This window comes from Gymnoscopelus braueri (assembly GCF_963280865.1).
Source record: "Gymnoscopelus braueri genome assembly, chromosome: 22".
Taxonomy (NCBI): domain Eukaryota; kingdom Metazoa; phylum Chordata; class Actinopteri; order Myctophiformes; family Myctophidae; genus Gymnoscopelus; species Gymnoscopelus braueri.
In genome coordinates this window covers 44,803,324-44,825,912 of record NC_137624.1, presented here as the reverse complement: position 1 = coordinate 44,825,912, position 22,589 = coordinate 44,803,324, and the positions used below count along the sequence as shown (strand labels likewise).

General features: G+C 41.2%; 3 protein-coding genes across 3 annotated transcripts in view; 2 read left to right on the top strand and 1 right to left on the bottom strand.

Moving 5' to 3' along the window:
* Positions 1-5,974, top strand: part of LOC308079074 (tetratricopeptide repeat protein 28-like) — a 118,251-nt gene extending 112,277 nt beyond the window's left edge. Inside the window, exons 34-37 of the mRNA XM_080420412.1 lie at positions 783-890; positions 2,964-3,317; positions 3,561-3,723; positions 4,563-5,974. Of these exons, the coding sequence (XP_080276538.1) occupies positions 783-890; positions 2,964-3,317; positions 3,561-3,723; positions 4,563-5,880 (1,943 nt within the window). The 3' untranslated portion in view covers positions 5,881-5,974. The remainder of the gene's footprint in view (positions 1-782; positions 891-2,963; positions 3,318-3,560; positions 3,724-4,562) is intronic.
* LOC308077758 (BRCA1-associated protein-like) overlaps positions 1-22,589 on the bottom strand; it is an 801,007-nt gene that overhangs the window by 458,143 nt on the left and 320,275 nt on the right. The window lies entirely within an intron of this gene.
* Positions 9,026-22,589, top strand: part of LOC308077762 (phosphatidylinositol transfer protein beta isoform-like) — a 42,332-nt gene continuing 28,768 nt past the window's right edge. The window contains exons 1-2 of the mRNA XM_080418672.1: positions 9,026-9,084; positions 20,464-20,494. Coding sequence (XP_080274798.1) covers positions 9,065-9,084; positions 20,464-20,494 — 51 coding nt within the window. The 5' untranslated portion in view covers positions 9,026-9,064. The remainder of the gene's footprint in view (positions 9,085-20,463; positions 20,495-22,589) is intronic.

Below are 22,589 nucleotides of genomic sequence, written 5' to 3'. Positions count from 1 at the left end.
AGCCCTAGTTTATAACTAGGCTATTTGAAAATAGCAGATCTACAAGCTCACAACGCGTCGCATTGTGAGCTTGTAGATCTATTTTCAAACATTTTAGTACTTTTACTTTTGGTACTTTAAGTACACTTTGATACCAATACTTTGTACTTTTACTCGAGTAAATTTTGAATGTGAGTACTTCCACATTGCAGTATTAATACTTTTACTTAAGTAACACATGTGAGTACTTTTACAACCACTGCTTACAGCCCTATTATAACATATTTTCCAGGTAAATATGGCATTTCTGAACATGATAGTGAATTCAAGTTTAAAGGTAATAATAGAAGCATGACATAGCCTACAATGGATACATGTTAAAGGAGCATTTCACCCCTGGAAGAACTTACAGTCACTCAATGTTAATAATATTTGTAGTAGATAACAGTAGCAAAATTAGAAATTTGCACCCTATGGCCAGAAAATTATAGAAGTCTGTGTGTTTGACTGGGCTTTGACTGGACTGCTGCATTACTACAATGACCATAATGCTTTGGGGCACTGCCCTTCCTTGTGGGGAGGGGAGGCTGCGTGGGGGTGTGGTCTACATTGTAGTCAGGAAATAAGGTGAGATAAAGAGACTATGAGTCAAATGACTCATAGTCTCTGAGGATATGGATAGAAATCTAAAAATACAGAGAAAACACAAAAAACACACCAGGATCATGTTTATGGGTCCTAGACCCAAAATAGGGGTTTGATGCAAAATCGGTGAAATGTCCCTTTAACCCTGTGTCTCGTAGGGTTTGACCTCTGTGAGGTGGGTCAGGAGGAGGTGGTGCTGAAGACGGGGAAGCAGGCTAGCAGGAGGACCATGCACTTTGCCCTGCAGTCTCTGCTGGCTCTCTTTGGTAAGAAACGCTTTGGTTCCAACATTAAATCCAGGCTCTGATATTTTTTCCACATTTTACTCGACTGCAAATGTCCTTATATTTCATCTAACGCAATGGTTCTCAAACTGTGGGTTGGGGTGGGGTCCCCAAATGATTTTTGGGGGGTCCCCAGATGACCTGCTTAACCCCCTTTAACACATTGACTGCCAGAGTTTATTCATAATGTACTCACCCCTGTGCCAGCAATTTGCGTGTTTTTTAATTTTTTTGTTTTGTAATTTTTCATTCAAATACATTCTCTGATTGTGTTGTCAAGCACCTACGATTGTTCCACCAGTAGAGAGCAGCACATCCAAACATTGATCACCTCGCTCACCCCCTCCCAAACAGGCCCACGTCATATCCGGTCATTCAAAGGATGTGACGTTTTCGACAATTCCCGGCCCGCTGATCGGCCTGAAAACTATGTGATACACTACGACGATGACTGTTAGTCACCCGGACCAAAGAAAATAGAAGTTGAGCTGTCCGTTTGTCTTTTATACCGTGTGAAAAACCGTGTTTTTCCTTATTCTGGCCGAAAATCACCGGAGAAAAACAACGTGACCCGGAAATGAATTTATTTTTTTACATCCGGCTCCGGGTGAGTGTGACGTAAGTGGAAAACGAAAGTGTTGATGAGAAATAAACACAGCCGTGCGATCACAGATTAAACAATGAAAATTCAAAAGAACGTGTCAACTCGTTCTTAGGAATCCTGGCACTCAAGCGATGGATTTGAAAGAACGTGTTGACGCGATCTTGGCACTGTATGTGTTAAGACCTGGAACGCATCTGTGTCATTTTTGGATTTGAGCTAAAAAGCATTATTTTACACTTTGGCTATTCAAAATAGCAGATATACAAGCTCTTGTAGATCTGCTATTTTTTGAAAAATCGTAAAACTGTGCACATCTTTGAATGTATATATTTTTAAAGCGAGCATTTATAACTCGAATCTTTGTTTCTGGGGGGTCCCTGGAACAATATATTTTGAGATGGGGGTCCGTGGCCAAATACATATCATTTTGGGGGTCCTTGACATGAAAAAGTTTGAGAACCACTGACAGCAACATTTTGTAGAATCGGTCTCAGGTCTTAATGGGTTAATGTGCAACATTGTTTTGTCACTCAACAGTTAACAAACCTACGTACAGTGTAAGTGTATACAGGGTATCTGCACATTTATAAAGTTACAATTTAAGGACTTTTAAGACCTTTTTGATACCTCTAAAATTAAAATAAGATCATTACGGCATCAAAAGTAATCAACAAACTTTACTATTAAAAATCGGCATCGGCCAAATTGTCAAATATTACGCCACACATTGTGAAAATAGACGATCTACAAGCTCACAATGCCTTGCAGTGCGAGGCATTGCGAGCTTGTAGTTTTCTTGTATTTTCACAATATTTATCTGTGGAAGCGAGTGACTAAATGTAATGCCTCAACTCCTACATGGCTCTAGTCTGGCATAGCCAGACTAATAGCACTGCTAATCTAGTGATTGGTCTGGAACCAGACTAATAGCACTGCTAATCTACTGATTGGTCTGGAACCAGACTAATAGCACTGCTAATCTACTGATTGGTCTGGAACCAGACTAATAGCACTGCTAATCTACTGATTGGTCTGGAACCAGACTAATAGCACTGCTAATCTACTGATTGGTCTGGAACCAGACTAATAGCACTGCTAATCTACTGATTGGTCTGGAACCAGGCTAATATGGCTCCAGTGTTTGTCAGGGTGGGGGGTCCCCAGTTCTACTGGAACCAGGCTAAATGGGCTCCAGTGTTTGTCAGGGTGGGGGGTCCCCAGTGTTTCTTAGGGTGGGGGGTCCCCAGTGTTTGTCAGGGTGGGGGGTCCCCAGTTCAAATATGATTATTTTGAAAAAGATTGAGAACCACTGATAACGTGTTTTCACCTTATTCACCTTATTCACCTTATTCACCTTATTCACTTTATTCACCTTATTCACCTTATTCACCTTATTCACCTTATTCACCTTATTCACCTTATTCACCTTATTCCCCTTCTTCCTCCACCAGACTCCACAGAGCTTCCTAAGCGTCTCAGCATGGACAGCTCCTCGTCCCTGGAGTCCCTGTCCTCGTCCCAGTCCGTCCCCCTGCATCAGCCTCACTCCGGTATACCCTGGTCCCAAGGCGGGGGCGGGGGGGGCGGCGGGTACCCGGCGGCCCAGCAGCATCGATCCCTCGTGCCCCCCCACACCATCTGCCCGGCGGACAACCTCTCCGCCGACGCCGTCTCCGTCTACAGCCTGAGCTCCCTCGCCTCCTCGCTCAGCTTCCTGTCCCGCCCGGAGCCGGCAGGAAGTGACATCATAGAGACGGAGAGGCAGCAGCAGCAGCGACATCATCACGCCGGCGGCCTGTCGAGGGGTCGACTGACCAATCACGGAGGAGGAGGAGGAGGAGGAGGGGGAGGAGGAGGAGGAGGAGGAGGAGGAGGGGGAGGAGAGGGAGGGGAGGACGGCGATTACGAGGGGTTCTCCATCATCAGCAGTGAGCCGTTAGCAGGAGGAGGAGGGGCGTTGCCGGGGAAGGGGTGTGACACGCTGCCGCTGCCCGGGGGGGCGGGGCACAGACTCCAGCGGATGGGAGGAGGAGGAGGAGGAGGAGGAGGAGGAGGAGGGAGAGGAGGAGGGTCGTCTGCGGGGGGGAGTCAGGGGTCCGCTATGAAGGGGAGCGGCGGCGGCGGCGGCGGCGGCACCCCCCCCACGTCTCCGGTGAAGTCTCCAGCGCCGCACCTTACGGTCGCCACCAGCCCCACGTCCAAGCCTGCCATGTAGGTTTGATCAGTGTCGTCTGAATGCTCTTTCTGATGAAGATCTAAACCCATTTAGACAGGGAAAGAATCTGTCACTTCTAGATTTCTTTGGGCTATTTTTTGCAAAATCGTGAAAATGTTTACAAATCTTTACATATATATATATATATATATATATATATTTTAAAGCGTTTTTTTTTTTAACTCAAATCTTTGCTTCTGGGAGTATGGAACAACATATTTTGAGATAGGGGTCCCCGGCCAAATACATATAATTGTGGGTGGTCCTTGACATGGAAATGTTTTGAGAACCACTGATATTATAGCAAACTGTTAGGATTTAGAAGACATTAAATCTCCCAGAAGCAAAGATTTGAGTTACAAATTTACAAATACGAGTTCATAGTTTGAGTTACAGATACAAGTTCATAGTTTGAGTTACAGATACAAGTTCATAGTTTGAGTTACAGATACAAGTTCATAGTTTGAGTTACAGATACAAGTTCATAGTTTGAGTTACAGATACAAGTTCATAGTTTGAGTTACAGATACAAGTTCATAGTTTGAGTTACAGATACAAGTTCATAGTTTGAGTTACAGATACAAGTTCATAGCGCAGCAACAAGTTCATAGCGCAGCAACAAGTGCCGCGCTATGAACTTGTATATCTGCTATTTTTTGAATAGCCAAATAAATCTAAAAATGACACAGATGCTTCCCCGGTCTTAATGGGTTAAGGTTCTCAATGATGATTCACAGCACAGACTCCACGGCTACAGCACTTTAACTCTCTGCCCTGGAGCTCAAAGCACAAACACATCGTTTAAAATGTTCATTTGTGTTTCATTTCATTCCAGCTCGTCCTCGTCTCAGAGGGCCGGGGAAGGGAAGGCCAGCAGCTCAGAGTCGGACCAGTCCAGCACGGAGACGGACAGCACGGTCAAGTCTCAGGAGGAGACGTCCTCCTCTACCACCGGGAAGCTGGACGCCCAGGAGCTGGCCCAGAGGATCCTGGCAGAGACACAGAGCCACATGCAGGCCGTAGAGAGCCTGCAGAGAGCCACCGGAGGAGCCATGGAGAAGACATCGACGGAGGCAGCCGAGAGGCAAGGAGGCGAGAGCGTCGTTAAACAACCACAACCCCTCCTCCCCAACACCACCACCACCTCCTCCTCACCTCTGAACCCCACCGGAGGAGGGCTAGGGTTCCGTCCGTCTAAAACCAGCGCTTTCAGCAGGCCCGGCGGCGGACCGAGTCTAAGAGCCGGTTCGTCCCCCCTCCTCCTCTCCCCCGCTTATCTTTCGCCGCTCTCTACCTCTCTCTCGACGCCTCCCCCGACTCTGCCCAAACCGCCCTGCCGTTCCTCCTCCTTGCAGAAGATGGGTTCTTCTTCTGGCCACAGCAGCCCGGCTCTCTCCGTGTCCTCCTCTCCCTCGCCCTCCCTCAAAGAGAGGAGCTCTCTGCATTCCTCGGACCGCTCGAACGCCCAACCTGGCCTGACGTTCTCCTCTCCCGCTGCTTACGTGGCACGCGGCTCACCTTCACGCTGCTCCAGTAACCTCTCCGTCTCCACCATCTCCGATGTCCCCTCGCCCTCCGGCAGCGCCCCTTCCCCCGCCCTCTCCTTCTCCTCCAGCACCGGCTCCACCTCGGCCTGCACCAGCCCCGCGAACGACCACCACGCCGCGGCAGAACCCCACGGGCTCCAACAGAAGCAGAGCGGCGCTCCTCCTCCTCCTCCTGGCAGCAACAACAACACCAAGGTCCAGGCCATTCACAACCTGAAGACGTTTTGGGCGAACGCCACCCAGAAACACGAGGTGCTGCCCGACTCGGCCAGCATCCTCCGGGGCGGCAACATGAAGATGAGCACGGTTCGGAAGGACGTCCTGGGCTTGCTGCATCTCTCGCCCAGACCGGAGTCGACCGCCAGGAGGAGTCAGGAGGGAGCGCGCCGGGACCAGAGCTCTGATCAGAGCCAAACTAACGGGCGCAGGAAATCGGAGCCGAAAAAATCGCCTCCGCCGCCTCCTCCTCCTCCGCCTAAGGCTGGCACGAACTGTAAGGGGAGCGGCTCTGGTTCTGGGGATCAACCTCATCCCGTCAGACTTCCCTCAGGGAACGGTTACAAGTTCCTCTCATCTGGAAAGTTTTTCCCCTCTTCTAAATGCTGATGGTTTCAAAGACATGAACATGTTGCCCTGTTGCTATGGGAACCACTTTGTCCCTGTTCTGTTTATGTCAGTGGTTCTCAACCTGTGGGTCGGGATCCCCAGGGAGGGTCGGTTCCCACATGATTGGGGGGGGGGGGGGGTTTAAGACCTTTTTAATACCTAAAATAAATTAAATTATATTAAAAAAGACCATTACTGCATAAAAGTAATCCACAAACTATACTATAAAAACTGGTCTAGTGAAAATTGGCAAATAATATACGGAAGTGGCAAAAATTGTGATAAATTTATTTTAAAAAGCTCACTTGCGAGGCGTTGTGAGCTTGTAGATCGGCTATTTTCACATTATTTATCTGTGGAACCTAGTCAAACTAAATGTAATACCTCAACCCCTACAATTCCAAGGGCTTGTCAGGGTGGGGGGTCCTCAGTTCAAATATGATTATTTTGGGGGGGTCCCCAGTTCAAATATGATTATTTTGGGGGGGTCCCCAGTTCAAATATGATAGTTTTGGGGGGGTCCGCAGTTCAAATATGATTATTTTGGGGGGGTCCCCAGTTCAAATATGATAGTTTTGGGGGGGTACCCAGTTCAAATATGATTATTTTGGGGGGTACCCAGTTCAAATATGATAGTTTTGGGGGGGTCCGCGTTCAAATGATTATTTTGGGGGGTCGTGGCCTGAAAAGGTTGAGAACCACTGGTTAATGTATTATTATATGCATTTTCTCAGCAACGTACAGTACAAGCGTATTGAAGCGATACCTGCTGAAAATAAGGAAGACTAGCCTATATATTAAAAAGTGACATTTGAAATGTCTTGAACTTTTTGTTAATGTTTGTTATTACAAATGTTGTGATGTGCCTTTCTTCTCCTGGAGAAAACTGGAAAGAGAAAATGTGGCTTAAAAGGGACGTTGAATGTCTAGATTTTATTCTGATCATGTCCGACTAGAGAGCGTTAAGTTCTGCCTCCATCAACACTGAAATGTTTTTTTTTTAACTTTATATTTACAGAAAGCCTTTTGCAGGTAATAAAAAAAGTATTAATGTTTCAACTAAATGCTTATTATATTTGTGTTATCTAACTACATTGTTTGGGGCAGATTTGGATTTATTGCGATAGTTCAATGTCATTATCAATGAATGTTGTTGTTTATATTGTACATTTAACTTTCCCATTGACTTATTACATTTTATATAAACATGACAAGCAATTGAGTAATTAAAACATTTTGATATGTGTTATGGGCATGATTAAAATGTCTTATTTCATGTGACATAATTGTCAGCATGGTATCTTACTGTATTTTATAATGTAAATGTTTTTGCACAACTGCCAGACTACCATTTACAAAATGCACCGCAGCGATATAATAAACGTGAAAGTTTATAGGTTATGTGAACTTGTTTTGTTTGTTTTAGATGTCTTTAGTTTACTAGCCTGCAGGTAGGTTGAATAAAATGGTAACAGGAAATGTGGGCAGCAAAACATTCTGGGCACTAGGGAAAAATGGGCACCTTGGAAGAGTGGGCACTAGGGAAATGATGATAATACTAGTACATTTTATTTGTAACACAATATATTTGACACTAATCTCAAAGTGCTACATTGTATTTGCACTGCATTGCACTACAATTGCAAAAACGGTTAAATGATCAATGTTAAGATAGCTAAACATATATAGCCTACTGTTAAAAAATAGAAAAAACGAGTTGCCTATGTTTAAAAAAAAAGTCAAATAGCTGAATGCTAGCATAAAGAAAACGAAGCTAAAGAGTACACTATAAAATGATAGGAGAAAAAAAAACGGATATTGCACCAGTGCACCTAGTGTCCACTCTTCTTAATAGTGCCCAGTTTTCCCAGTGCCCAGTCCTCCTGGTGCCCACATTTCCCTGGTGCCCACTCCAACCCCCCTCCCCCCCCCACCCAAAGTGCCCACTCTTCCAGATGCCCAAATTTCCCTAGTGCCCACTCTTCTTAGTGCCCAGATTTCCCGGTGTCCACCTTTCCTGGTGCCCACTCTTCCCTAGTGCCCACCTTTCCTGTATTCAATAAAATTACCGCAGTACCTGTGGAAAGCCATGGTGTCTATTTACTGCCCGCTACTTAGATCCGGTCTAGAGCCCGCCTACTGTATCCAGTCATTTCCACACAGTAAAAGGTACACGCACGCAGACTGTTTCTGTTTCCGTATCCGCTCTAGGAACCGGATCTGCAACCTACAGCGTGAATTGACCCCAGTGTAAAATTGTCCTATTAAAAGTCAGTAAATGATCCTGCAGGGGTCACTGTTGGGCGCACAACAACATCTCTAAGCCAATGGGATATTTCAGAGGGCGGAACAAACTCAGCGTTGCCAGGTCTGCTTATTAATATACGCTACTTTGGGCTTGTTTCGCCCAAAGTAGCTTGTAAATAATTGGTTGCGGTTTGCATTTTTTTAAGGCTTGTTTATAAAGTGTAGTTGTTTATTTGGACTTGTTGTTTCCTAAATGTTGTTTAAACCAGTGGTTTCAAATATATTTATGTCAAGGACCCCAAGTTATTTGTCTACAGAGCTACATCTGAAAATATGTTGTGCCAGCTAGGGTCCCACCATACAAGATTTAGATTTGTGTTTTTAAAATGTTTTAAAAAAATATTCAAAACGCGTCAAAATGAGTTTTTTCAAGATTATTTTGGAAATAGCAGATCTACAAGCTCACAACGCGTCGCGATGCGACGCGTTGTGAGCTTGTAGATCTATTATTTTCAAATCGCCGCTGCAAAATGGCAAAAGAGCAGATCTACGAGCTCACAACGCGTAGCAATGCGACAGGGTGTGAGCTTGTAGATCTGCTATTTTCAAATTATAGGTTTAAAGTGCTCAATTGGCCTAGTAGTCACTTTGATTGATTGAATACTTTTTAACAGTTTGCAAAAATAGTACAGAGGTAAAATTATACAATAATACTAAAAGGATAACACAACAAGTCCTATAAGGGCTTAATTGTTTCCATTGTGGTCCCATGCGTTCCTTGTTTTTCATTGACCCATTTGCTTAATCTCTCTCGCCAAACCTGGCAACCTCCAGCGACACTCTCATTGGAGGCCTTTCTCCGCCAGTCAGACGGCTGACTCTCGCGCGCAGCCGCACTAGGGCCGGGGAGGAGGAGCGCGAGCGGAGGAGAGAGAAGATGGTGCACATTAAAGAATAGTGAGTCTGAATCATTATATCATTTAAACTGAACCTAAACCAAACCCGCCTTTGTGTTCGACGCCGACGTGTCGCGTTGAAGCCAGCGGGCTCTAAAGCCTCCGATTAACGGGTTAAGACGCGTCTTCTATCGCGCATTATATGCGTTATATAATATAAGAGCTTTGTGACATTCTGTGTCTTATGTCCTTTTGACAGTAGCAGCAGCGGTTAGCCTAGCTAGCAGGCGGCAGCGATTCGCTGGGCGGATAATCATGCTGCGTTCACACAGGCAGATACACGAGATACACAGCGTTGTTTGATTGATATTGTATTATTCAGAGAGGAATGCAAGCAGCACGAGCACACAGCCATACATGTACACAGTCTAAAAGGATCACACTAAAAAAAAAAGTGTAGTGGACTAGTTGTTTCCATTGAGGTCCTATGTATTCAACTCATCAACATAGCATAAATAAATGACACCAAAAAATACAATATCATCATCACACAGTTGTAGCGTATTTGTAGCTTTGTGTCTTTGTCGCTGAAGTTGAAACCAGCTCAACTTTTTCTTTGTGTGCTGTTTGTACATATACAAACGTCGCGCTGTATCCTCACGTCGCTGCATGGCTTACATTGAAAATGAATGTTCGCCTGTATCTTTGTAGCTGCCTGTGTGAACACGGCATTACATTGGGGGAAACATAAATGTTCGCCTGTATCTTTGTAGCTGCCTATGTGAACACTGCATTACATTGGGGGAAACATAAATGTTCGCCTGTATCTTTGTCGCCCGCCGCCTGTGTGAACGCTCACCGGCTCCCGTCTCCGCCGGGGCCTTAATTATTGCTGCTTTGTAAATGCTAACGTGGGGATGCTAACGTTTAGCTTCGGTTGTTACAGCGGGAATAAGCGTTATTATCGTGTTGTTACAGCTTTATTACAACGACGATAACCCCGCCCTGCTCTCATACAAAGAGCTGTTTAATAAGCAGGTTTATTTCTTAGTGTTTTTGTGTCTTTAAAGGGTTTTTGCTGTAATGTGGGACCAATATAGGCTTAAGCCATGGCTTCACTATACTTCGCCCGTGCTACGGCGCCGCGCGCCGTAAAAAATAGCAGATCTACAAGCTCACAGAGCGTCGCTTCCGCGACGCGCTGTGAGCTTGTAGATCTGCTATTTTTTTTCACGGCTATGCCCCCTTTTGAGAAGAAGAAGAAGAAGGCTATAGCTAGCTGTTGTTGCTGGGCGGCTAGCAGCAGCACTGTAACAGATCTGATATTATTTTTTTGCGTTATCATTTATACAGTTATTATTATTTAATATAATTATGGTTATAAACATGTTTTCCTTTTCATTTAAACGTGAGGATCATCAGGAAAGATACATGTTCTTCCTGCAAAGCCACATTTATGTTTGTAATTAATATCTTGTCCTGTTAAAGGTAGGGATATATGATCTTTAGTTAAATAGCTCTTATATATTCTGTTAGTAATCATTGTTATGGAGTGTTTGTCTCCATTTCTCTCAGCTCTTTAGTAAACGGAACATGCATTCAGGTCAGGATGCACATTTTATCCAATCGGGAGAGAGAGAGAGAGAGAGACGCATGAAGACAGAAATTGGAATACTATAAAACTGAAGCTGATACATATGTTCTCTCTCTCTTCTGATTGGATGAGATTGACAACCTACCTGCATATGAATGTTCAGTTTATTAAAGAGCATGGTGGACAACTGAGCACAAACACTCTATAACAGTGATTACTGTCAGGGTATATTTGTTTTATTTTTTCCACAAAACAAGTTTTAACCAAAGAAAACCGCGTAGGCTACCTTTTAAACGACTCTCATTTGATGTCAGTCATGAATAAGAGATCACGTTGGTTCCTTTATGCAGTTATAACGTTCTATTCATTCAATGTCGTTACAAACTAGAAAAAAAACTATGAATAAATGCAGTGTTGCTTTGATATGATAGAAGAGAGAAAATGTTCTAACATGCCAACAGGGCTATTTTCTCAATTTAATTACAAACTAGAACAAATATATTTATATCGTACCTTACATATGTCCATAACTGTTACTTGTCAGGATTCAAATTCAAAAGTAACAGATCTACAAGCTCGAAATGCGTCGCTTCGCTTGTAGATCTGTTCCTTTGTTTTGATGCTTGATGCTTGATCTGAAAACAAAGTAGCAGATCTACAAGCTCGAAACGCGGAGCTTCGCGCCGCGTTTCGAGCTTGTAGGTCTGCTACTTTGTTTTGATGCTTCTGTGTGACTCTGTAGTGTAGCGTGATGGAGGAGGGGCCGTTAATTCGAGAAAATAAATACAAAAAGTCAAAAAATGATGGAGATAAGAGGTTTCTGGCCGACGGAGAGGAGATGTAAACATGTTCTGTTGCTTTGATAAGATGGAAGAGGAAACATGTGCCCAGTGGTGGAAAAAGTACTCAAATTATTTACTTAAGTAAAAGTACCAATACTGCAATATAAAAATACTCTGTTACAAGTAAAAGTCCAGAATAAAAAATGTACTTGAGTAAAAGTACAAAAGTATTGGCATCAAAATGTACTGAAAGTACCAAAAGTAAAAGTACTAAATATTTGAAAATAGCAGATCTACAAGTTCACAACGCGTCGCGATGCGACGCGTTGTGAGCTTGTAGATCGGCTATTTTCAAATAGCTTTTGTATAAAATAGGGCTAAAGTGGTTAATGTATGTTTCATTATATCATAATTTATATCTAAAAAAGTAACTAGTAACTAAAGTTTTCAAATAATTGTAGTGGAGTAAAAGTACAATATTTGCCTCTGAGATGTAGTGGAGTAGAAGTAAAAGTAATGGAAATTGGACATACTCAAGTAAAGTACAAATACCTCAAAATTTTACTTAAGTACAGTACTTAAGTAAATGTACTTAGTTACTTTCCACCACTGAGTGTAGTGTGATGGAGGAGGGGCCGTTAATTTGAGAAAATAAATACAAAGAGATAAGAGGTTTCTGGCCGACGGAGAGGAGATGTAAACATGTTCTGTTGCTTTGATCAGATAGAAGAGGAAACATGTGCCATGCATGATGACACATGTCATGAGTTAAGACTCAACACGACGGGACAGATCTAAATCAAAGCAGCCCTGAACCACGCTGACACACACATCAAAGAGGAAGCTCTGTAGCTGCTGCGAGTGCCGCGCTATGAGCTTGTATATCTGCTATTTTATTTTATTTTATTTTGTATCGTGAAAATGTGTGCAAATCTTTGAATATATTTTTTTTAAAGGAGGAGTTCACCCAAAAAAAGTACTTATTTTCTATCAATTGCACACCCTATGAAGCCTTGAATCCATGGATTCTTTTTTGTTTTTGTTGCATTCCTAAGCTAATAATTTGATTCCAGTCTCCTACCGGCTAATGTATCCGGTAGGAGACACAAAGTAGATTATTTGTGTCTCCTACCGGAAATGCACACGGTCATCAAATCATTGTCTTAGGAATGCCACAAAAACAAAAATAAATCCATGAAATCAAGGCTTCATGGGGTGTGTAATTGATAGAAAATAAGTAATTTTATGGGTGAACTCCTCCTTTAAAGCCAACATTTCTAACTAAAATCTTTGCTTCGGGGGGGATTCTACAAATGTCTTCTAAAACGTTTTTTAAAAAAAACGTTTTTCATGTCAAGGACCCCTGAAATTATATGTATTTGGCCGCGGACCCCCATCTCAAAATATGTTGTTCCAGGGACCCCCCCAGAGGCAAAGATTTGAGTTAAAATGTATATATTCATAGATTTGCACACATTTTCACGATCTTTTTTCCTCCAAAAATAGCAGACATACAAGCTCATAGCGCGGCACTCGGTGCCGCGCTATGAGCTTGTAGATCTGCTATTTTTGAATAGCCCAAAGAATGTTTTTAAAATGACACAGATGCGTTCCCGGTCTTAAAGGGATAGTTCACCCCCAAAATAACTTTTTACCCCTATGTATTAGTCACCCCATGGAGACTTGAATTCATGGGTATTGTTTAGTGTTTGTTATTTTTGGCTTAGGAATGCGACAAAAAAATAAATCCTTGACAAAGAACTTCAAAATACAAAGAAATTATTGACATATGTAATAATTTTATACATGACTCGTTGTGAGCTTGTAGATCTGCTATTTCTGCTTGTTTGTGAACATTTTTCAACATGGAAACAATTATGACGATTATGCAAAAAATAATTGCCATTAGACGATCATGTACAGGCCTATCAGTAGCCTTTATCAGCATAATGACAGACACACACGTCCCTCGCCTGTTTTACTGCCTGTTTGTCATCATACTGTAACTATGGACCATGTATGTGATGAAACCTATTAGTTCAGGGGCCTTCAACGGGGCGTCCGGGACCCCTAGGGGGTCCTCAGAGTTACTACAGGATTTTATTTTACATTTTTACATTGACCACTTGAACCCTAGCATCCCTATACATTACAGAGGAGAACTTTAGCCCCCAAAAAAACAGCAGAACTACAAGGCTTGTAGATCAGCTATTTTTTTTGTCAAAGAGGTTTGGTGTGGAGAGGGAAAGAGTAGTGAAAGGTCAAGTTTACTAAGTGTTGACTGTTTACCTGGTTTAAATGTCTGGAAATACACTTTAACATCAATCCATCAAAATACACTTTAACATCAATCCATCAAAATACACTTTAACATCAATCCATCAAAATACACTTCAACATCAATCCATCAAAATACACTTTAACATCAATCCATCACTGATGACAGTTGCTGACAAACAACTCTATGAAGCTGATCTATGAAATCTATGAGAAAGTGTAACCGGTCACACAATTTCATAGTGTGTGTGTGTGTGTGTGTGTGTGTGTGACTGTGTGACTGTAAGGATAAGGATAATTCCTTTAACAGGACGTTCATGAAAGTCCTTGCGGTCTTGTTTCCAATGAGAACCTGTGAGCAATTAGGGGTTAAGAGTCTTGCTCAGGGACAAATTTCATTTCATCGACACATATGCTGGTCTGGCCTGGAATCGTACCTGGGGCAACCAGGGCCTCTGGCTCCCTAGGCGGGCTCACTAACCACTCAGCTATGGCCGCCCCTACACTGTGTGACTGTGTGTGTGTGTGTGTGACTGTGTGTGTGTGTGGGGTCTCTGCTTCATCTCTCTCTCTCAGCTGAGGGGTCCTTGTGGCCTGAAAATAGACGCTATAGAGTAGATTTTAGATGCTCTATAATGTGAAATCTCCGGGTCAAAAAACATTGAGTAAGCAGAATTTGGTGCTACTGAAATGTGTCCGTAAGAATATTAGCAACATGATATGGTTACAACCTGTAATGAAATCATGCCTTTTTATTTTCTCTGACACCAACTTAAGCCCTTCTGTCACATTGAGCTACAGTCAGTCAGTGTTTAATGTCAGACTGTTTGCTATAGCAGTGTAATGACATAATTAGACGGTTTGCTAAAGATTGACTCTATTTTGAGTTGGTAATTAATGATGCCTGTGATGCCCTTTCCTTCTGAACACTAGAGACACAATAGCCAAAGTATAAAATAATGGTTAAAGTGGTTGCTTTCCCGGGCCTTATTAATGATAATACACAATAATCCACATAATGTACAGTATAGAACTTTGGCACGATGAAGCACTTGAACAAGTCGGTGCTCTATAGTTTTCTCTCTAGAAGCAGACGTAGCCAAAGGACGTTTACTGTGAGAAAACTGTTAGCGATATGTCTTGATAAAACAAGTGTTGACGTTCTCATTGCTATAACCCCTTCCATTTTTCTGACACTAGACGTATGTGTACAACAACCTAATGACAATAATACTCAAACTAGCATAATTCATGCAGGAGCATACAGTCTCAGACCTAATCGTGGCAAAAATACACACCTTGCCTTTCAAGAAATGAAATGTGTATAAAATCTGACCTCATCTGTGTTTTTGTAATACAATTTGCTAACCAAACGATGTTGAGTTTCACTCTCTGATGCAGCTTATACTTTGGCTATTTGAAAATAGCAGATCTACAAGCTCATAGCGCGTAGATCTGCAATTTTTTTAAAAATCATGAAAAGTTGTGCAAATCTTTGAATATATATATAAAATCTTTGCTTCTGGGGGGATTCTACAAATGTCTTCTAAATCCTAACAGTTATTTTTTCTAAACTTTGTCAGGGACCCCCACAATGATATGTATTTGGCCGCAGACCCCCATCTCAAAATATGTTGTTCCAGAGACCCCCCCCCAGAAGCAAAGATTTGAGTAAAAAATGCCCGCTTTCAAAAATATATACATTCAAAGATTTACACACATTTTCACGATTTAAAAAAAAATAGCAGATCTACAAGCTCATAGCATGGCACTATGCTCTATGAGCTTGTATATCTGCTATTTTTGAATTGGCCAAAGTATAACATAATGGTTAAAGTGGTTAGACAGATGCGTTCCTGGTTTATGGGTTACTGTACTGGCACTTCTAATAGACCTGCATAAACATTCATACAACTTTATGATTGTCCGTGATGTGAGACGTTTTGAGTTGTGGACAGTATTATTGGGCTCTTAGACCCTCCAGAAGAACGCGGGCTAAAATCCTTGATTTTGCGATGAAATATGCGTTTCTTTTTTGCAATTTTATGCGGTGAAATTACGGGAAGATGTGAAATATGCGATATGCGAAAAGTTGCGGAAAATGCAAAATATGTGAAAAGTTGCGAAATATGCGATGGGATGCACATATTATGCGCTGCAGCCTTTTTGAAAAAACGTTACCCCCACATAATCACGCGCCATTTTGCTGATTATGCAGTAAATTCTGCGATCGCATAATCGCATTTTTCTGGAGGGTCTAGGCTCTACTTTATTCAGCTGAAGCAAAGCACAGCATAAACATAGAACATATCACAGCAGTGTTTAAAACAAAGAGAAGAAGAGTCATATGGGTAGGGCTGCGTAGAAGACAGCGTTTGGTTGTAATTGTATATTGAAGACAAGACAACATGCTCTGCATTCAACTTTGGCTCATGTTACATACAGTATGTTATGTACAGTATGTTATGTACAGTATGTTACATACAGTATGTTATGTACAGTATGTTATATACAGTATGTTATGTACAGTATGTTATGTACAGTATGTTATGTACAGTATGTTATGTACAGTATGTTATATACAGTATGTTATATACAGTATGACTATTATCTTTACAAGCCCACTAGCAAGAAGGCTATTTTTATTTGTGGCACCATTTTGGTCAGGTGTCACGTACGCACACATGACCTTTACATTGTGTTATCTGTAGTGTTGTTAACCATTTAAGACCTAATTATAATATGCATCGTAAGACGAATAGTGAACACTGAACATAGCTGACCTACAAGCTCACAACGTTTCACATCGTGACGTGTTTAGTAAGCTTGAAAATATGCTGGTATTTTCAACGTTTTTGAACAACGTTCTCTGTCCCACTGTGGTGCCTCCTCAGGGCATTACAGCTGAAGACTTTTTCTGGAGTTTAGGTGTGGTTTAATCCATTACGACTGGCGGGAACGCATCTGTGTCGTTTTAAGATTTCTTTGGCTGTTCAAAAATAGCAGATCTACAAGCTCATAGCACCGCTGCGCTATGAGCTTGTAGATCTGCTATTTTTTGGGAAAGATCTTGAAAATGTGTGCAAATCTTTGAATATATATATATTTTTTTGTTGAAGTGAACATTTTAACTCTTGCTTCTGGGGGGTCCCTGGAACAACATATTTTGAGATGGGGGTCCGTAGGCCAAATACATATACATTTTGGAGGTCCTTGACATGGAACAAGTTTGAGCACCACTAGCAACCAAACAACAAAAATATTATATATATATATATATATATATATATATATATATATATATATATATATATATATATATATAAACAACTCTATGAAGTACAATAAGTACAATATTTTGTTCCAGGGACCCCCAGAAGCAAAGAGAAACGTTTGCAAAATTTTCCAAACTTTTTCAAAACAAATGCCAAAAAAATGTTAAAATGACACAGATGTGTTTCTGGATTGAAGGGGTCGGTTCATTTGATTTTCCCAGATTGTTAGCTTCTTTCTTTACGCTGTGATGCTGCTGCAGCATCTCTATGGGGGGAGTCAGACAGACAGGCAGACAGACAGACAGACAGACAGACATAGATATATCTCTTGGGGGGGGGGGTTACTATGATCATCCTGCAGTCTGTGTGTCCCAGAGAGAGCCTACAGTACAGTGTGATTTACTGTAGATGTTATGTAAGTGTTTGAACCGAGAGCTGTGAGGATTCTGACCGCATGCATAGCTTAGTATCTCTTTGACCGCGTAGTATATATATAAATAAATAAGCTATAGTTTCCGTGCCCTGGATTGCTGCTGGACTGCATTGATGGGATTGACCGGGCTTTGCTAGGTGTGTGTGTGTGTGTGTGTGTGTGTGTGTGTGTGTGTGTGTGTGTGTGTGTGTGTGTGTGTGTGTGTGTGTGTGTGTGTGTGTGTGTGTGTGTGTGTGTGTGTGTGTGTGTGTGTGTGTGTGTGTGTGTGGCCTTCAAGTTATAAACCATTAAATACAAGACTAACAGACTAACCGTATCACCTTACTGTATGTTACACTATACTACTTAAAGTTTGAGACTCACACACAGCAGACTCACTCACAGACCCTCTTCCAGGCGGCTCGGCCTGTAAGGGATTTGCAGCCATTATTATTATTAGTTCTACGTTTGATTCCGCACCCCAACAACAGTGTTGTAGTGGAGGCGCTACGAGCTTGTAGATCTGCTAATTTTGAAAAATTGTGAAAATGTGTGCAAATCTTCGAATATGTATATTTTTAAAGGAAACGTTTTTAACTCGTATCTTTGCTTCTGGGGGGGGTCCCTGGAACAAAATGTTATTACCCTAACCCATTTTGGGTTAGGGTAATAACATTTTGGGTGGTCCTTGATATGAAAAAGTTGGAACACCACTGATTATATAGCAACATGCATTTTTCAGAAACCTGTTAGGATTTAGAAGACATTTGTAGAATCCCCCCGGAAGCAAAGGTTTGAGTTACAAATGTTGGCTTTAAAAATATATATATTCAAAGATTTGCACGTTTAAAAAAAAATAGCAGATATACAAGCTCATAGCGCGCGCTATGAGCTTGTATATCTGCTATTTTTGAATAGCCTAAAGTATGAAATAATAATAATGGAAGTGGTTCAAATCTAAAATGACACAGATGCGTTCCCGGTCTTAATAGGTTCAGTTTAGAGGGAGTGAGTCAGCTAAATCATTCTCTTTCCACTCATTTACTTTCAACAACCTTTTTCACTTGCATTAAAATCCTCCATTAATGACAGATGCATAAAATCTGCACAATGTCCTTTTTTTAACTGACATAATGATTAAAATAAAGACACTGTATAGCAGCAGCAGAGGTTAGACTGTATTAACTAGATTAAAACCAGAGCACACATTATTATTATTATTATTATTATTATTATTATTATTATTATTATTATTATTATTATGGCTGAATGGCCCAGCAGACAGCTCCAGTGTGCCACTGTATTCAATTCATGGCAGGTTGGACTGCTCTCCAGAGGTTCATTATTTGACTCAGGTTTGACGACTGGAATGCTGGAGGAGAGATAACATTTAAACGACCAAAAATAATGGACTTTAAATTGGGCGCACACACACGCACACGCACGCACATACACACACACACGCGCACACACACGCACACACGCACACACACACACACACACACACACACACACACACACACACACACACACACACACATTTGTGCAAATCTTTGAATATATGTTTTTAAAAAGATGTTTTAACTCAAATCTTTGAATATATGTTTCTAAAAAGATGTTTTAACTCAAATCTTTGCTTCCGGGGATTCTACAAATGTCTTCTAAATCCTTATGCTGCTGTAATATCAGTGGTTCTCAAAATGTATTTGGCCAAAATGTTTTGTTCCAGGGACCCCCAGAAGCAAAGATTGTAGCTAAAATGTATATTATATATTAAAAGATTTGCACACATTTCCCCTTCTTTTCTCCTTCAATATTAGCAGATCTACAAGCTCATGCTATGAGCTTGTAGATCTGCTATTTTTGAATAGCCAAATAAATCTAAAGTGACACAACAGCAAATGTGAGGATAATATGCATTTTCCAGAGACAATATTTAGAGTCACATGATTTGCTAGCTCTGCCGCACGAAGCTCAGAAAGAGGTTGCGTTATGTTTAGTTCATTTTATTTAACTTGGTTGGTTATCATCATCATTAAATTATTCAGCATCGGGGCCTTTTCTTCACTTGTAGACTTGCACCAAGGTCAGGCCACACAGCAGTGCTTTGTGCTCTTCTCCTGTTTGTTTATTTATATTTATTTTATTTGACATGGACGTCACAATTACTTTGGACAAACCACATGCATCGTTTGAGTGTTATTATAGCACAAGTCCTAATTTTAAACCTCTGTCCACAGGATGCTTTTTTTCATTTTTCTAAATAGAATAACTCTAATCTAAAGAAACTATCAAATACGTTGAAGAAATTAAACATCATTATAATCAAAATCAGACGCGATTAACTGTGAAACAAAAGCAACATGTCAGAATGTATTCATGTGAGCAGCATGTTCAGGGTTATGTGAGAAATCACATAACCTTTGAGTTTGACTTCATGTTCTATGAAGTCAGCACCTTAGTCAGCACCTTAGGACTTCTTTCACCTTCCTTTAGGCTTTAACGACCTAAATCAGCACTATGTACGTTTGTTCTAATGAATACAATGTCATTTTGTCCAGTCGTGAAAATGTGTGCAAATCTCTGAATATATATATTATAATTTTTTATAGCGAACATTTGTAACTCAAATCTTTGCTCCTGGGGGATTCTACAAATGTCTTCTAAATTCTATCAGTTTATTTTGGGAAAAGAAACTTATGTTGCTATAATATCAGTGGTTCTCAAACTTTTTCATGTCAAAGACACCCCAACAATATGTATTTGGTCCAGGACCCCCATTTTGTTCCATGTATATATATTCAAAGATTTGCACACATTTTCACGATTTTTCAAAAATAGCAGATCTACAAGCTCGTAGCAGCTTGTAGATCTGCTATTTTTTAAATAGCCAAAGAAATCTAAAACAGATGCGTTCCCGCTCTTAATGGCTCAATAACTGTACTGTCATGTTTTGTGTTTTGTCCTAATGAGCCGATTATGGTTATTGATACAACGTTGATCTTTTAACTAATCTCTCTCTCTCTCTCTCTCTCTCTCTCTCTCTCTCTCTCTCTCTCTCTCTCTCTCTCTCTCTCTCTCTCTCTCTCTCTCTGTCTAGCCGTGTGGTCCTACCGGTGTCAGTGGAAGAGGTAAGTGTCATAACAGCAACAACTCACCTCAGGAAGTAGGTCAGAAATGCATTCACAATCAATAATAATCATTTTATAATAATCACCCAGCTGCCAAATACCTGAGCTTTACTGGCCCGCTCTGTTCTGGATAGGTCACCACATTTGGCGTAACACTGCTGGTGCCTTTCACACCTAAAAGTCCTCTAAAAAAAGCTCCGGTCGGATCAAGAACCAAATTGTTACATTGTTGCATTTTTTTTCATTAGGTCTGGTTTTGTGTTCACACCGTTCTCTCTCTCTCTCTCTGTGTGTGTGTGTGTGTGTGTGTGTGTGTGTGTGTGTGTGTGTGTGTGTGTGTGTGTGTGTGTGTGTGTGTGTGTGTGTGTGTGTGTGTGTGTGTGTGTGTGTGTGTGTGTGTGTGTGTGTTAGCAACCAACCAACATGTGTGAACAAATGACACACACTCTAACAGAGCGTTTCTAGGGACAATCACCTCATTGCCATAGAGTCACTGGAGGAAGTGTGGAGAATGAACTCTGTGTTAACCTCATTCAATCCCAATCAAAATGACTTCTAAATCCTAACAGTTTTCTGAAAACAGTTTTCTCAAAGACCCCCCAAAATTATATGTATTTGGTCCGGGACCCCCATCTCAAAATATGTTGTTCCAGGGACCCCCCCCCCCCCCCCGCCCCGCAGAAGCAAAGATTTGAGTTAAAAATGTTCGCTTTAAAAAAAAAAAAAAAAAAAAAAAATATATATATATATATATATATATATATATATATATATCTGACATACATAAAGGGTATGTTAGATTTGTCCCACTCCATTTTATTCCTGTTTTCTTTTTCTTTATCCATTAGGATTGAGCCTCTCCATCCTGGATTGAGGCTCTCCTTCTGGTTTGTTTAGTAGATTTCATTTAAAGTTTTCACACAGTATATGATTAATATTAAAGCTCTGTGTTACCTTTATCCATTAGGATTGAGCCTCTCCAACAGGATTGAGGCTCTCCTTCTGGTTTGTTTAGTAGATTTAAAGTCTCCACACAGTATAATATAGCAAAACAATTAATATGCCCGATATGGGCTTTATTGCGCCTTCAATTCGAGGTGCATTAGTTTAACTGAAGGGGTTCTGTGTAACCTTTATAGGTGTAATTTTAACTATTTGTCATTTTTAATGACTTGGGTATTTGTCACTTTCTATACTTTTTTCACACTGTATCAAAATGACTCTATATACATTTATATATGTGATTTGTATGCTTTATATATGTGGTTTCTATGCATTACATCTTTTAAAATGATGAAATGAAATGTAATAATTGAAGAGCCAATGAACTTGGCATATCACTAGGTGGGGGTGGAGCATTTTGTATAAAACGATGATCACTGACACCTGCTGTATAGCACCCGAGGAAGCGGAAGCGAAACGCGTTGTGCGACATAAATAAAGAAAGCAAAATCAGTCCTGGAGTTGTGCGGTCCCTTCTTTTGAAGGTATTCTTCTTTTAGTTTTATATATCTCTTGCACTGACCTGCACCTCCAGTCGGGGTCCAACAAAGATGTGCACGAGTCTTATTTAGTGTGAGAGATGAATAACGTTATCGCCACTGAACTACACATCTTGTACTAAAATGTGAACACACAGCAGATTCCTGTCAACACTAAAGGCGGTTACACACCGGCGAATATGCGAATATACGCAAAATTCGGACTCGTTCCGAATAATTAAAAGACGCTTTTTTCGCTCCGCGAAACTGGTGTTTTCAGCTTGCATTGACTTTATAAGGTTTTTAAAAAAAACGTATTATTCGCGTGAGAAAAATCGCCCCGGTGTGTAAGGACCTTTAGTCCTCTACACCAGTGTATATCAACCCTGGCAAACGTCCCAATTTTGGGCCGGGGCTACTGCTGAGGTGTGCCGCGCCGTTTGAAGGAGGTTTGAAAAAAAAAATATATATATTTTTTTTTTAAACAATAATAATAATCAGGCATGCAAACAGCCCCAAGGTGAAAATGGTGACAACATGCTGTTTTTTTTCGGGTCAGGTGTCACACTATTGCCCTATTTGGATTCAAAACGGCTAGTGGAAGCTGAAAAGCT